The sequence below is a fragment of the Scyliorhinus canicula genome, chromosome 16 (assembly GCF_902713615.1).
Source record: "Scyliorhinus canicula chromosome 16, sScyCan1.1, whole genome shotgun sequence".
Lineage (NCBI taxonomy): Eukaryota > Metazoa > Chordata > Chondrichthyes > Carcharhiniformes > Scyliorhinidae > Scyliorhinus > Scyliorhinus canicula.
Window position 1 is genome coordinate 17,842,332 of NC_052161.1, and position 16,712 is coordinate 17,859,043.

At 47.4% G+C, this 16,712-nt stretch overlaps 1 protein-coding gene across 1 annotated transcript in view; it reads left to right on the top strand.

Moving 5' to 3' along the window:
* Window positions 1-16,712, top strand: part of shoc2 (SHOC2 leucine rich repeat scaffold protein) — a 135,575-nt gene that overhangs the window by 90,973 nt on the left and 27,890 nt on the right. Inside the window, exon 4 of the mRNA XM_038773845.1 lies at window positions 16,366-16,496. Within this exon, the coding sequence (XP_038629773.1) occupies window positions 16,366-16,496 (131 nt within the window). The remainder of the gene's footprint in view (window positions 1-16,365; window positions 16,497-16,712) is intronic.

Genomic DNA, 16,712 nt, shown 5'->3' on the forward strand with positions numbered 1-16,712 from the left:
ACTGGCGCCGGGAAGTCTGTCCTGGTACCAATTGTTTCAATGTTTCTTTTTGTCCCCGGAGATGGCTCATTACTATGCTAATGGCTATTGGTTTCAGTTCTGTCTGGGTTCTGAAGGTCCTAATACACAGGAAACCTTGTACCTGCTTGTTTTCTCTAGTGCTGTCTTCTCTAGTGCTGTCTATTTTTCTCTGCACTCTTTGCGAGTGTCCATTTTGGAATCGGGACATGGCCACCCCAGGTGGCTACAGTAGGGAGGTGCAGATAGTGGTCGCAATGGACACAGAGAAGGCCTTTGATCGAGTCGAATGAGAATATCTGTGGGAGGTACTGGGACGGTTCGGATTTGGGCGGGGCTTTATTGACTATGTCAGGTTGCTGTATCAGGCTCTTGTGGCAAGCGTACGGACAAATAGAACAACATCGGACTATTTTAGGCTGCATCGGGGGACGAGATAGGGGTGCCCCCTCTCCTTACCATTGTTCGCATTAGCCATAGAGCCACTGGCAATTGCACTGAGAGCCTCAAGGAGCTGGAGGCGGCTGGTCCGGGGGGGTGGGGGTGTGGAGCACAGAGCCTCGCTTTACGCAGCCGACCTGCTCCTGTATGTATCGGACCCAGCAGAGGGGATGGACGAAATCAAAGAGGATTCTGGGGGAATTTGGCCGGTTTTCAGGGTATAAACTAAATATGGGAGGAGAGATAGAGGATGGTCTATGGGAGGACGCGTTGAGTAGAGTCAACGAGTCCACAGCATGTGCCAAGTTCAGACTGATACAATTCAAGGTAGTTCACCAGGCTCACATGACAGTGGCCCGGATGAGCAGGTTCTTTGGGGTAGAAGATGGGTGTGCAAAGTGTGCGGGAGGGCCAGCGAACCATGTCCACATGTTTTGGACATGTCCAATGCTTGGGAGATACTGGCAGGGGTTTGCAGATGTCATGTCCACGGTGTTAAAAACAGGGGTGGCACCAAGTCCAGAGGTGGCGATTTTCCGGGTGTCGGAAGACCCGGGATCCAGGAGGAGAAAGAGGCAGACGTTCTGGCCTTATTTCCCTGATAGCCCGGAGACGGATATTATTAGCTTGAAGGGACTCAAAGGCCCCGAAGCCGGAGACCTGGCTATCGGACATGGCTAGCTTTCCCTGTTTGGAGAAAATCAAGTTTGCCTTGAGAGGGTCAATGTTAGGGTTCACCCGGAGGTGGCAATCATTTGTTGACTTCTTTGTGGAAAATTAATAATCAGTAGAAGGGGGGGGATGGGTTACTTTAGCTTAGAGTAAGGGGTTAATAATAGGTGGGACCTGTAAGGGAGGAAGACGGCTTTTGCACTGTTTATAGATTCATGTATATTGTTTATTTTGTCGCTGTAAAACCAAAAAAAACTTCAAGAAAATGTTTATTAAAAACACCTTGGGGAGAGGAAGGTCAATGACCTTCCATCAGGACAGTACCAGGCATGATGAGAATTGCTTAGTTCAGTTGCACAATTTATTTGTCTTGTTCTAGGCCCCATGACATGAAATTACATCATGTCTCATTTTCTTCCTTTTTAAGACTGCTTAAAACCTACGACCATATCCAAACTGACGATAAACATACTAACATTTTCTTTATGGCTTGCATCCATTTTATGATCTCCCCACCCGGAAAGTGTTTTGGGGTGCTGTTCTGTGGTAAAGGCACAATGGAGATGCAACTTGTTGTAGTGTTTTGATACAAAATAAAGAATGCATCATACAATCTCTTCTCAGTGGTTGTCTTGCATAATATAAGCAGAATAATTATCTCTGTATTCTGTCCTACAAGGCAGCATGTAGTCACTTGCTTTGTCGATCTTCCCACAACCTTTACTTGCCTGAATGAACTTGTCTGTTCTTTTTAAAAGCTTTATTAGTGTCAGATTTTAATGAAACTGACTAACCACCTCTTTCCCTACCCGCCCCACAAATGTAATTTAGCAATGACTGGTTTGGTGTTTAAATGAGTGGTGTTGCTGCAGCAGCAGTGGGTGTGAATGGTCGCTGAAATGTCAAATTACCTTGCATCGTGTCTGGGAATTTTGGATTCAGTCACCCTGTCTGAAAGCAAACACCTCTCAATCCGGCTGTTCTGTGAATTTAGCTACAAAAACAAGCATTTATCTCGACAGATTTAAATTCAGACGTCTTTATATTTCCAATGTAGCGACATGAAAATGATATAATTTCCAGCTTTAATTAATCTCAATGTATTTATTTGGCAGTTAGGCTGTTTTCTTATTATCCTAAAACATTTCCTTTCAAGCTACCTATATATATACACACTTTTGTTTTGTCATATTAGTTTACATCCTCTCTTGTAATTTAACTTGCATCTCCCTCCCTGTGGTGGGGCGACTAGCTCTTTGTATACCTTTCCTCTGCCATGCAATGCAAATTTTCTCCCCTTTATTCTGGAAGTCTACAACTTTGAATTTGGGACACTTCTTGCACCTTTGCTTTTCCTGCTCGCAGCTTTCTAAAACTCATCATGTAGGTGTTGGATACATATCCACATGGTCACTGTGCTAAATGGATGAAAGGACTTGGGAACAAATAACAAAGTAGTTTCAAGCTGGCTATGCTTCAACTTCAGCTCCAAACTCCAATTAAAGCAGCCTGTAAGATTTGTCTGTTTTCCTGTCCTGGCCTTTCATTATCTGATTGTTTCTCACTTGTGTAATCTACTTTAATTCTTTCAAAATAGGCTATACAATATGTGATTATCTACCTGCCTGATCTTGCAAATTCTATCCCTCTATTAACTCCTGTTCAGACCAAATATGATTTCCCAACTTCTTTGAATAAAACACCATGAACTGAATTTTTGCTCGTCAGCCTCTTGGAAACTAACACAAATTAACGTGAATTATGGTGATTTTCAGAAATGTAGGGCGGAATTCTCCGCTCCCCACACGGCCTGGGAGAATAGCGGGAGGGTCTCCTGCCATTTTTCACGCCCCCCTGGCGCCACCCGCTAACCCCCCCCCCCCCCCCCACTCGCCGAATCGCCACTCGCCGTTTTCACGGCGAAACGGCGATTCTCCGAGGCCAATGGGCCGAGTGGCCGGCCGTTTCCGACCTTTTCACGACGGCGGCAACCACACCTAGTCGCCACCATCGTGAAACGGGAGCCAGAAGTCCGTTTGGGGCTCTTTCACAGCGGCCTTCCCGGTTCTCCGCCGTTGCGGAGAATTGCGCCCGTAGGACTTCCCAAAAGAGGCATTCAGCGCAAATTGTGTATTCCCATTGCCTTGGGGGGGAAAAAAATCATGTAACATAACTTAAGGAACGCAATGTGAGGCTTTACATAAAACACACAAACAAGTAAGCCTTTTGGATCAATATAAATTAAAGTTACACTGGGCAAATGTGCCTTAATATGCCTAATCGTTAAGTAATCCTCGAGTGTCTAAATGGTGAAAAAAATGTGTGGTGGGTTAATTTTTGGACGTTGCTGCAAGTTGCATTTGTCTTGCATTTTGAAATCTGCTTTGCAAATAACTTCAGATTTTTTTCTTTTATTCATTCACGGTGTGTGGATGTCGCTGGTAAGGACAGCATTTATTGCCCATCCTTAAATGGCTTTAAGATGATGGTAGTGAGCTTTTGCAATCTATATGATTAAGGAATTGCAACAATGCTGTTTGGCAATAAATCTGAATTTTAACCGAGTGATGATGAGCAATGCCGTGACCAACTGGAGTCGACTTGCCAGCAACCAGCACTCCTGAGGTATAAATTGTGATCATTTGAAATTTTGATGTTCTTGATTTGTTCTGTGGCATTGGCAGCATGTCTCTATTTTCAGCAATATTAAAGATATCGTTTAAGTCGGGCTGGTATGTGACTTGGAGAAGGGTGGCACAGTAGCACAGTGGTTAGCGCTGTTGCATCACAGCGCCAGGGTCCCAGGTTCGCTTCCTGGCTTAGGGTCACTGTGTGGCTTCTGCATGTTAATGTAAGCCTACATGTGACACTAATAAAGATTATTATTATTCGGGTGGAGGTTTCCTCCATGCTGCTGCACTTATTCGTGGTAGAGATTATCCATTTTTGAGATGCTATCAAGGGAACATTGGTGCTTTGTTGCAGTATATTTGTAGATGGAGGCGTTTGGCGTAATGGTGCAGGGTGGTGGAGGAAGTGAATGTTTAACGGGTGGATGAGTTGGCAGCAAGGCAGATTGTTTTGTTCTGGATAGTTTTGAGTTTCTTGTGTTGACATTGCACATACAGATGAGTGAAGAGTATTGCATCACACTCTTGACTTATGGCTTTGGTGGAAAGACTCAGGAGGTGAGTCATTTGTTGCAGAGTACCCAACCTTTGACCTGCTCTTGTGTGACAGTTGTAAATGACCATTTCATAGTCGAGTCCTGCATGTTGACCGGGCCTTGATGCAGGCATGGACTGTTTCATTATCTGAGCAGTTGTGAATGGAGCTAACACCAGTAATCATCAGCAAACATCCCCATTGAGCAGTCTTTGGGAAAGGTGTTTGGCTGTTTCCTTGAGGAAGTCTTGCAACCATGTCCTTGGACTGGGATGATTGGCCTTCAGCATCCACAACCATCCTCTGTGTGCTGTGGGGGAATTATAAATAAACGTCTTCTAATGTTAATTGTCTGACTCCTTTTCAGCTTTATTAAACTTGGAACAGCTCAGTTGGCTGGACAGCTGGTTTATGATGCAGAGGGACGCCAACAGCGTGGGTTCAATTCTCAAACCGGCTGAGGTTATTTATGAAGGGCCCATCTTCTCACCCGTGCCCCTTTCCTGAGGTGTGGTGATTCTCTGGTTATATCACCACCAGTCAGCTCAAAGGGTAAAGCAACCTATGGGCATCTGCTGACTGGAGTTTGCACATTCTCCCCGTGTCTGCGTGGGTTTTTCCTCGGGTGCTCCGGTTTCCTCCCACAATCCAGAGTGCAGGTTAGGTGGATAGGCTATGCTAAATTGGCCATTAGTATTCAAAGATGTGCAGGTTGTTTGGAGTTAGTGGGTTATGAGGAAAGGGCGGGGAGTGAGAAAGAGGGTCAGTGCAGACTCGAATGGCCTCCTTCTGCACTGTAGGAATTCTATGGTTCTCTGGGGCTAGTGTGACTTTACTTGAACAGCTTGGGGCTGGAGGTCCAATTGGTTTTGAAGTGCAAGTTTTTCCACTGTAGTTAGATGATGTCAGGGCCGAGAACTCTTGCTATGTATACCCAGTGTGTTTTCCGAATACATAGTGAATTGAATTGGCTGAAGGCTATGATTGGGATCTTGGAAGGAGGCTTGCATGTATTATCCACAAATGCTGTGCTCCTCCATCGTTGGGGATGTTCATGGACCCTCATTTGTTCAGATGGTTATTTAGTTGGCAATCAGCCTTCATGGGTGGATGCAGCAAAACTGCAGAACTTTGATCTGATAGGGTTGGGAGCTTTGTAAAAGACTTTCAGGAATGTCCTTAAATGGGAGTGAGTGGGGTCTGGCTGCATGTTTTCATGTAACAATCCAAGCTTGTATTAAGGAGTCTCCGCATTACTAACATTCTTATGCTGGGGTTTAGTGCCAGAATATGATTGGACTTGCTTGCTGGTGCTTTTGTCATTTTGCGGCTTTTTTCATCTGTAATAATGTGTAGGGAGATGATTTTTGACTATACTGATGTCCATTGTTTAATAATTGGCAGTGAAATTGATACACAATAAGCTGTTTGTTATTGCAAAATCTCAATGCCTTCTATCTAAGGTTTAATTCACTAATCACTTGATCTAATGTTAAAAATTCCAATTGCTAGCTTTTCCCCAGATTGCATCAAAGTTACTGTTTTAAGTGAAGCATATTTTACCCATTATGTGTACAGTGGGCAGATTTTAAACAAAAGAATTGAGCCACATCGGCTGTTTGGATTTCTGTCTGTCACTACGGTATTATGTATTTTAGACTTCAAAATTATTAGTTTTGCGTTGTTGATTTTGGAACTTTTTCTGTACTTTAGGGCTTAAAACATTTACTTTGTCTGCAGATTGCAGAATACCAAACTGCTAGCTGTTTATTTTTAAGTTGAGATGAATAGGTTGTTGAAGTTAAGGTCGTATGACTTTCCATAGAAGATTAATGTTAGTTTTGTATGCTTAAACCTTGGTTTCATTTAACAGGGCTTGATTATCACCGTTTTGCATAGGGTTTTTGAGGATAACCCGCTGCTAGTAATGAAAAACCACTTGTGGAAATGCACATGTTTTTCTCCTGCAGATTGTGTTCCAGAAAATGAACACACATTTTGTTATTTACGCTAACTTGGTGACTTGTGTATTGTCATTATTTAGATAACAAAATAACTTGAGGGATTTTACAAGTGAAAATGTATATATAATTGTGGTTAATTGAAGTTGTTTAAAAATTGTGGAGGGAGATCAGATTGGGACTTTGTGTGTGTGTGTAGAAGTTTTACTTAAAGGGTTCATAGTTTATCAGGGTAAATGTCAGAACAGCCTAAAATATTACTTGATGTGCGAGGATAGAAATTTGAAACGGGTATTGAGTAATTGCATCAGGACACTGCATTGCACCTTCAGAATCTGAAAAGTGATCAGTTTGATGAAATGCTGTTCATTTGACTTTAGTGGCCAGAATTGTCACTCGAGCCAAGCTGCTTCTAATTTGGTATTGATTTAGTTCCGGGGCCACACTGTGACATTTTAATGTAATCAGCCAATGATTTAATCAGGAATATTCTGAGCGTGGCAATGATAGTTTATTCTGTAGCTGGAGAAATGTTTTATTTTGCTAATGGTACAATTTTACAACTTGATGGAATATATATTTTTGGGGGTAGGGGAGCGGTGGGGGAAGGAGAAAGGCATCTCTAGCTACAGGAAAGGCATGAATCTGGCCTCTAACTCTGGCTTATTGTCTCTGCCCCCTTGACTTTCACCAGGGGAATTTGCTGCTCCCAGGAATACTGTTAAAATCATTATTTAGAATTTGCATGTTTTCTTGTGGATATCGGTGGTTGAATCTTGGAGTTTGTGTAAAAGACGAAGCCTTCGGTAACCTGATGGGAGAGGTGTAAAACCTGGAAGTGAGACTTTGGAAGTAGTGGAGGGCAGGCATAATTTAAAAGATGATTTGAAAGTGTGACTTTTGAAAGTGGAATTTGAAATAACTGGTGTGGAAGCCAGGGTTCGGTGTGACATGGTGCCTCACAGCATGCATGTCATTGGGGGGGGGGGGGGGGGGGGGGATATAGTTGTGAAGTCAAGGGCAGAATGAAGAAGTATTGTATCAGCCAATGTTTTTCATGTTGATTCGCGATGCTGTGACTCTGTTCCTCCACATTTTATTAGGAAAAAGTAAAATTTATGATCCTTTGACCCAGGGTTCCCGTTCTGGGTTCTTCCCGTCCAGTTTTTAAAAAAATGTTTTCAAATTTTAACCATGAAACATATCTCTCACACAACTTCACAAAATACACCCGTCGCGGTAAAACATCAACTGGGATCATAAAAGCAAGAAGGCAATACGAGAGGCAAGTTTTGTCTGAACTGGATCCAGCACACTTGTGCTTGCAGTGCCTGATAACATGCCAGGACTAACGATGACCATTTTTGTTGTGAAATGGGCTGTTGGTAATCACTTGAGTTCACAAATCAGTGTGTTCTCACCCCAGTTAGGCAGTATGTGCTATACCACCAGACCAATGAAAGTAGGTAAAGACTAAATGTTGACTTGTATAAGAGGTGTATGCAATACACACTCGGTACTGCACTGTAGTGTAGGTTTAGATTTGGTGTTCAATCCTTTGGAGTGGAACCTGCAATGGAATGACTCGGGCAAGACTGCTATCAACTGAGCCACAAGTGGTGCTAGCTTATAGATTGGTTTATCTTCACAATTTTTTTTGTTGAAATATTTAAAACCTCTGCAATGTTCTCCATATTTCACAAAGCGTTATCCCTTTAGGTCATCTTTGCTGATATTCTACCTCATTTGGTAGTTGGACTTGTTGTTTAACTATTTAGAGATGTTTTTGAACTATTTTGAACATCACAAACAGGAAATGGTCAAGTCTACTCTTTAACAGATATCTGAAATCAATTTTTGGTTCTTAAATCTACAAACAGCATTTCCTGTGTTTTGAGATGCACGCTATTAAAACTATTTTTTAACACTGTCTTCTGCTTATCTAGAAATTGTATTATAACAACGATAGTTTAGCATTCTTGAGCGCAGTAAAAAAATTTAATGCCAGTTGTTAGCACTCATCTTTGACTAAGAAGATTGTGGGTTCAAATGTATTTGTGCACACAAATCTAGGTACTGAGAGCTGCACTGTCATAGGTGCCGAGGTCCTATGAGGAGACAAAAGATCCCGTGTCTGTATCTTAAAGACCAAAGGAGAATAATCCTTGGTGTTCCGAGCAGGAGAGTTATCCCTGGAGTTCTGCAGATACTTGCCTATCTGACTAGTATCGCCCTGCTCTTTGTGGAAGCTTACTCTGTGTAGATTGGCTGCTGAGTTTCTTACAATACAGCAGTGGCTACACTTCAGAGCACTTGGGATGTTCTACATGTCATGAAAGGCACAATATAAACGCAAGACATTTACTTTTTTTCAATTGGTAGTTGTCATCGTGGCTGACAATTTAACCAAATTAATTAAAGAGAACATTTACTACTGGTCATTATCTATCTGCTAGTTTCTGCTGGAAAGTTTGTGCAATTTGAACGAGGATAGAGAAAACTTGGAAGAAAATTTAGCACACAATTGTGACTTTAAAACTTTCATCCTTTCTCTTAGTAAAAGTTATGGCCTAGGCATGCACTATTTAATAAATGTATTTTTAAGAGTCTTGATAGTCTTTTGGCACTGGCTGGACTGAACAGCAGACAGTGAAGTAATTCAGTGTAATTCCATTTAACCATGTTTAATTTGGATGTCCTGATTTGTTGACCTGAACCATTATTGAAGAGGAATAGAAGTTGAAGTAGGAAATAGATTTTGTCATTGTTGCAGAATTTAGCATCGACAATTAAGGTTAAAATGCTATTTGCAGTTTGGATACGAAAAGCATCAATGCAGTTTAAATTTTTTTTTACATCAGTTAATTTTAATCTTGTAGGATCAAAACACTGTCACATTGCAGAGTTATTTTTAAATTGCAAGCCCTTTTGGTTTATCGTAGATGGGTTTCCGTGGTTTTAAATTCTTTTAAAAATTGCATTTGTGAAAGTCAGGTCATATGGTCCAGTGTACAACTACATAGCATAAGGGTGTAAATGGCAGTTGCCCAAGAGTTGTGCTCTTCGTGTGCCAACATAGGAAGTGTGGTCTAGTTTCAAGACGGGTAAATTGTTGGGTGGGCAACAGTGGCCTTTTATAGAAGGGGGGGTTTGCTTTCTCTGATCAGAAAATCAGTTATTGAAGGAAGGAGCCACAAAATACAATGATTGAAAATTATACTGAGTTTATTTCGGAGAGTAACTGGTGAATTTGTTTATATTTGCTAGTCGTTAGATGGGTTGGTGGAGCCAAGTATCCCTTAACCAACGTGAAGAATAATTCATTGCGCTCAATAGCTCATTGGGATTGAAGGGTTAATATCCATCTTTAAAGCCAGAATGTTTTTAAATGAAAGGATGTGATCTATTGGATGGAAACATGTTGCAATAGGTTTGAGTACTCTTGGATAGTTACTTTAATGAATAAGCATTAGGAGGGGGAAAAGAGTTCAGGGTGCTGGCCCAGTGAAACTGCTCTTGTGGAGAGCTAATGCAGGTTTAAGACTTGAATAACTTCCTTCAGTGCTGCAACCATCTATAATTCTTCTGTAATGCGTAGAACCTGCAAAACATTCTTTATGTTCTACATTGGCATATTTTAAAGTTGTATTTAATTTATAGCAAGTTTTATTTTTTATATAATTTTTATTGGAATTTTTTACAGAAAATATAAAACATAACGACAAACAATGAAATGCAACAAAATAACCCATAAAAACTGTAACACCCCCAGACCGTATCGACGCATGTATTCCATCCCCCACCCCCCCAACCCCAATGAACAACAAAAGAACTTAAAATACATTTAAATTAAATAAACAAACATAGTCATCGTCCGCCCCCCCCCCCCTCACCTCCCCCCCCCCCCCCCCCCCCCCCCCCCGGGTTGCTGCTGCTACTGTCCCCGTACCCTATCGTTGAGCCAGAAAGTCGAGAAAAGATTGCCACCGCCTAAAGAACCCTTGTACCGACCCTCTCAGGGCGAATGTGACCTTCTCTAGCTTAATGAAACCCGCCATGTCATTGATCCAGGTCTCCACGCTTGGGGGCCTCGCATCCTTCTATTGTAGCAAGATCCTTCACCGGGCTACTAGGGACGCAAAGGCCAGCACATCGGCCTCTTTCGCCTCCTGCACTCCCGACTCCACCCCAACCCCAAAAATCGCGAGTCCCCATCCTGGCTTGACCCTGGATCCCACCACCCTCGACACCGTCCTCGCCACCCCCTTCCAGAACTCCTCCAGTGCCGTGCATGCCCAGAACATATGGGCATGGTTCGCTGGACTCCCCGAGCACCTGACACACCTGTCTTCACCCCCAAAGAACCTACTCATCCTCGTCCCAGTCATGTGGGCCCGGTGCAGCACCTTGAATTGGATGAGGCTAAGCCGCGCACACGAGGAGGAAGAATTTACCCTCTCCAGGGCATCAGCCCATGTCCCGTCTTCAATCTGTTCCCCCAGTTCCCCCTCCCACTTCGTTTTCAGCTCCTCTACTGACACCTCCTCCGCCTCCTGCATAACCTTGTAGATATCAGATATCTTCCCCTCTCCGACCCAGACCCCCGAAAGCACCCTGTCACTCGCCCCCCTCGTGGGAAGCGAAGGGAATCCCTCCACCTGCCGCCTAGCAAATTCCTTTCCCTGCAGATACCTGAACATGTTCCCCGGGGGGAGCCCAAATTTCTCCTCCAACTCCCCCAGGCTCGCAAACCTCCCATCAATAAACGGGTCCCTCAGCTGTCTGATGCCCGCTCTGTGCCAACCCTGAAATCCCCCATCAATGTTCCCCGGGATGAACCTATGGTTCCCCCTTAATGGAGCCTCCATTGAGCCCCCCACTTCTCCCCTATGTCGCCTCCACTGCCCCCAAATCTTGAGGGTAGCCACCACCATCGGACTCGTGGTATACCTCGTAGGAGGGAGCGGCCACGGCGCCGTTACCAGGGCCCCCAGGCTTGTATCTCCACAGGACGCCCCCTCCATCCGTTTCCATGCTGCCCCCTTCCCCTCCATTACCCACTTGCGCACCATCGACACATTGGCCGCCCAATAATACCCCGAGAGATTGGGTAACGTCAGCCCCCCCCCCCCCCCCCCCCCCCCCCATCTCTACCCCGCTCCAAGAAGACCCTCTTCACCCTCGGGGTCCCATGCGCCCAAACAAAGCTCATGATGCTGCTAGTCACCCTTCTAAAAAAGGCCCTAGGGATAAAGATGGGCAAACACTGAAAAAGGAACAAGCACCTCGGGAGAACTGTCATTTTGACGGACTGCACTCTACCCGCCAACGATAGCGGCACCATGTCCCACCTTTTAAATTCCTCCTCCATCTGTTCCACCAGCCTGGTAAAATTAAGCTTATGGAGAGTCCCCCAACTCCTGGCCACCTGCACCCCCAGGTATCTGAAACTCTTCACTGCCCTCTTAAATGGGAGTCTCCCAATTCCCTCCTCCTGATCACCCGGGTGTACTACAAATACCTCACTCTTGCCGAAATTTAACTTATAGCCCGAGAAGCCCCCAAATTCCGCTAACAGCTCCATCACCCCCGGCATTCCCCCTTCTGGATCCGCCACATACAACAGCAGGTCGTCCGCATACAGCGATATGCGATGTTCCTCCCCACCCCGCACCAGACCCCTCCATCTCCCTGACTCCCTCAACGCCATAGCCAAAGGTTCAATCGCCAGTGCAAAGAGCAAGGGGGACAGGGGACACCCCTGCCTGGTCCCACGGTAGAGCCTAAAGTACTCCGATCTCCTTCTATTGGTAACTACACTTGCCATCGGAGCCGCGTAGAGCAGCCTCACCCATTTGATGAATCCCTCCCCGAATCCGAACCGCTCCAGCACCTCCCACAGGTACCCCCACTCAACTCTATCAAACGCTTTCTCCGCATCCAGCGCCACCACTATCTCCGCCTCCCCCTCCACTGCCGGCATCATAATAACATTTAGCAGTCTCCGCACATTCGTGTTGAGCTGCCGTCCCTTGACAAATCCTGTCTGATCCTCGTGTATCACCCCTGGCACACAGTCCTCTATCCTGGTGGCCAGGATCTTCGCCAGCAACTTAGCGTCAACATTGAGGAGCGAGATAGGCCTGTATGATCCACACTGCAAGGGGTCCTTATCCCGCTTCAGGATCAGAGAGATCAGTGCCCGCGACATCGTCGGGGGCAAAGCCCCCCCCTCCCATGCCTCATTGAAGGCTCGCACCAACAGGGGGCCCACCAGATCCGCATACTTTTTATAAAATTCCACCGGGAACCCGTCCGGCCCCGGCGCCTTACCTGACTGCATTTGTCCAATCCCCCTGACTAACTCCTCCAACTCTATTGGCGCCCCCAGCCCCTCTACCAGCTCCTCTTGAACCCTTGGGAACCATAGCCTGTTCATGAAGCTCTCCATTCCCCCTCTCCCCATCGGAGGTTCTGACCGGTACAATTCCTCGTAGAAGTCCCTAAAGACCCCATTTACTTCTGTCCCCGTCTGCACTACATTCCCACCCCTATCCGTCAATCCACCAATTTCCCTAGCCGCATCTCGTCTGCGGAGCTGATGCGCCAACATCCTGCCCACCTTCTCCCCATACTCATATACCGTGACCTGCGACCTCCTCCACTGTGTCTCCGCCTTTCTGGTGGTCAACAAGTCAAATTTGGCCTGCAAACTACGCCGTTCCCCCAGCAACCCCTCCTCCGGTGTCTCCGCGTATCTCCTGTCCACATCCAGGAGCTCCCCCACCAGTCTCTCCCTCTCCTTCCTCTCCCTCCTTACCCTATGGGCCCGGATGGAGATCAGCTCCCCCCGGATCACTGCTTTCAGAGCCTCCCAGACCATCCCCACCCGGACCTCCCCCGTGTCGTTGGTATCAAGATACCCCTCAATACTTCCCCGGACCCTCCTACACACCACCTCATCAGCCAACAGCCCCACATCCAGGCGCCAGAGCGGGCGCTGGTCCCGCGCCTCCCCCATCTCCAGCTCAACCCAGTGCGGAGCATGGTCTGAAATCGCTATGGCCGAATACGCTGCATCCTGCACCTTCGGGATCAATCCCCTGCTCAGGATGAAAAAATCTATACGGGAATAGACCCTATGGACATGGGAGAAAAAGGAATACTCCCGCGCTCTCGGCTTCCCAAACCTCCAAGGATCCACCCCTCCCATCTGGTCCATAAACCCCCTCAGCACTTTGGCCGCCGCCGGTCTCCTACCCATCCTTCAACTGGACTGGTCCAGTGGGGGATCCAGCACTGTGTTAAAGTCTCCCCCCATGATCAGGCCCCCTGCCTCCAGGTCCGGAATGCGGCCCAACAAGCGCCTCATGAAGCCGGCATCATCCCAATTCGGGGCATATACATTAACCAGCACCACCTTCTCTCCCTGCAGCCTACCCTTCACCATAATATATCTGCCCTCCTTGTCCGACACCACCTCAGCCGCCTTGAACGCCACCCTCTTCCCCACCAGAATCGCCACCCCCCGGTTCTTCGCGTCCAATCCTGAGTGAAAAACCTGCCCCACCCACCCCTTCCTCAGATGAACCTGGTCCGCCACCTTCAAGTGAGTCTCCTGGAGCATAGCCACGTCCGCCTTCAGCCCCTTCAGATGAGAAAATACCCTAGTTCTCTTAACCGGCCCATTCAGCTCCCTCACGTTCCAGGTAATCAGCCGGATCAGAGGGCAACCTGCCCCTCTCCCCCGCCGGCTAGCCATAGCTTATCAACTGCTCGCCCCAGACCAGCTCGCCCCGCCTGACCCGTTCCCCATGGCGATAACGCCTCTCCTCTACCCCTCCTGGCCCACGCCAGCTCCTTCCTGGCCATTCCAGCAGCAACCCGGTATCCCCCCCCCCAGGCTTAGGACCCTCCTAGACGCGCCCTCCATGGTACTTCCGTGAGTCAGCTGACTTCTGCTGACCTGGCAGCTCCTGCCAAAACTCATCTCCTCCTGGCATGGGGTCATCCCCCTCTTGCCATACCTCCTTGGCACCGCTTCAGCGCGGGAAAGAAAACCAGTGGAGGCCATGCCCCCACCTCCAGCTCCGCCCCCCCTGCCCCGCAGCGCGGACAACCAGAGGAAAGCCCGCGCTTTCACACTGCCACACCCCACCCTTCTGACGCAGCTCCTCAAAATCCAGTTTCACCCCAACCCCCAGCCCCGTACAGAAGAGAACATATAAAGCACATACCCCCAACGTTCCCCACATACCCCACACTCATACCCAACAGACAAACCCACCCGGAAACAGAGCAAGAAGAAAACCAGCATAAAAAAAAACACATGTCAAAATTGAAGAACAGCAACAGCGGAAACAGCAACGGCCATAGTGTGTCCCCAGACCCTAGTTCGAGTCCAGCTTCTCCGCCTGTACAAAGGCCCACGCCGCCTCCGGGGACTCGAAGTAGTGGTGCCGGTCCTTATATGTCATCCACAGACGCGCAGGCTGCAGCATTCCAAATCTGACCTGCTTGGCATGCAGCACCGCCTTCGTCCGGTTGAACCCGGCCCGCCGCTTTGCCACCTCCGCACTCCAGTCCTGGTAGATTCGCACTACCGAATTCTCCCACTTGCTGCTCCTCTCTTTCTTGGCCCAGCGCAGCACACACTGCCGGTCACTGAATCGATGGAACCGCACCAGCACCGCCCGCGGGGGTTCATTTGCCTTAGGCCTCCTGGCCAGCACTCTGTGAGCTGCCTCAAGCTCCAGGGACAAATGGAAGGACCCGCTCCCATCAACGAGCTCAACATCGTGGTCACGTACGACGGGAGATCCGACCCCTCCAGCCCCTTCGCCAGGCCCAGGATCCTCAAATTCTTTCGCCTCGTGCGAACGTCCAGCTCCTCCAAGCGGCCTTGCCACTTTTTGTGAAGTGCCTCGTGCAACTCCACTTTCCCCACAAGGACCACGGCCTCCTCCTCCCGCTCAGCGGCCTGCTGCTGCAACTCCCTAATGGATACCTCCTGGGCCGCCTGAGCCCCAAGCAGCTTGTTGGTAGTCGCATTCAGGGAGTCCAGCAACTCAGCCTTCAGCTCCGCAAAACAGCGCAGAAGAGAGGCCTGCTGCTCCTGCGCCCACTGCCACCAGTCCTCGGGTGTTCCGCCGGCCGCCATTTTTGTCCTTCTTCCCCCTCTATTCTTGGGGAGCTGCTGCAGCTTTTTCCTTTGCCCCACTCTGGGTGAGCACCATAAATTATGGCTCCTCTAGACACCTTCCCCCACCGGGATTCGTCGAGTCAGCGCCGTTTGGGGCCCTCAAATCGGCCCAGAAGTCCTTAAGTAGCGGGAGCTGCGGTGCGGCTTAGCCGCAACTGCAAAGCCGATTTTCTGACCGCTCCACTCCTAGTCCAGGCCATCCACCGGTGGAGAATCTGAGAAGGAGTGTTCCCACACGGGGAAAAGTCCAAACAGCACCACTACAAGCCCTTAAAAGAGCCCCAAAGTCCGAAAATAGTGGGAGCCACTGAACGTGCGGCTTAGCTCCGCATCACCGCTACCGGAAGTCCGTCTCCGCTTCTTCAATGGCCTTGGTGAGATCTTTTCACCATTCTTCCCTCTGCTGCTAGAATTCAGCTTTCATAAAGGCCCTCAGGTCAGCTTGAGACCTATAAGCTGGCCCTTCCCATGCTTGCAATGGCTTTTGTTTGCTGCTTCAGACAAATCTTGCACTGTTTCTGAGGGTTTGATAACCAAGAAACAACCTATTCCTGGGGGAAAATACTCCTTGAATATTCACCCACGCCTTTTCATCGAAGTTCCAACCCCTGCTGCCCAAAAAAGAGCTCTTTTCTGCAACCTTAGGCAGGAGCTGCCTCTGTGATCACTCACTCCATGATGCACACCGGAAGTTTCTTATAGCAAGTTTTATGGTGGATCATTTTCATACTGACTTATTTACATAGTGTAATTCAGCAAGTTGGTGTTGTGGCATTGTTATTTGAACTTTGTATATTAACCATTCTTTTAGATTACTTGCTGGAAGGTCTATTGTTCCCCACCTAATATGTTTGTGTATGCAAAGTGCAAATGACCAATGTAACTTAGAACTTTAACACCTTGCAGGTAATTTGTCCAGTTTGAGTCGCTTGGGGCTGAGGTACAACAGACTGTCAGCTGTACCCAAGTCTTTGGCAAAATGCAGTGAGCTGGATGAACTTAATCTAGAGAATAATAACATCTCAACATTACCTGAGGTAAGAAATAGATAGAAAATTGCGAAAACTTTCTGAAAATTATGTATTTTTTATTGGAATAACTTGATGGTCTTTTTTTCATAGAATTCACAGTGCAGAAGGAGGCCATTCGGCCCATCGCGTCTGCACTTGGAAAGAGCACCCTACCTAAGCCCATACCTCCACCCTATCCCCACACCTCCGCCCTATTCCCGTAACCCCACCTACCCTTTTTTG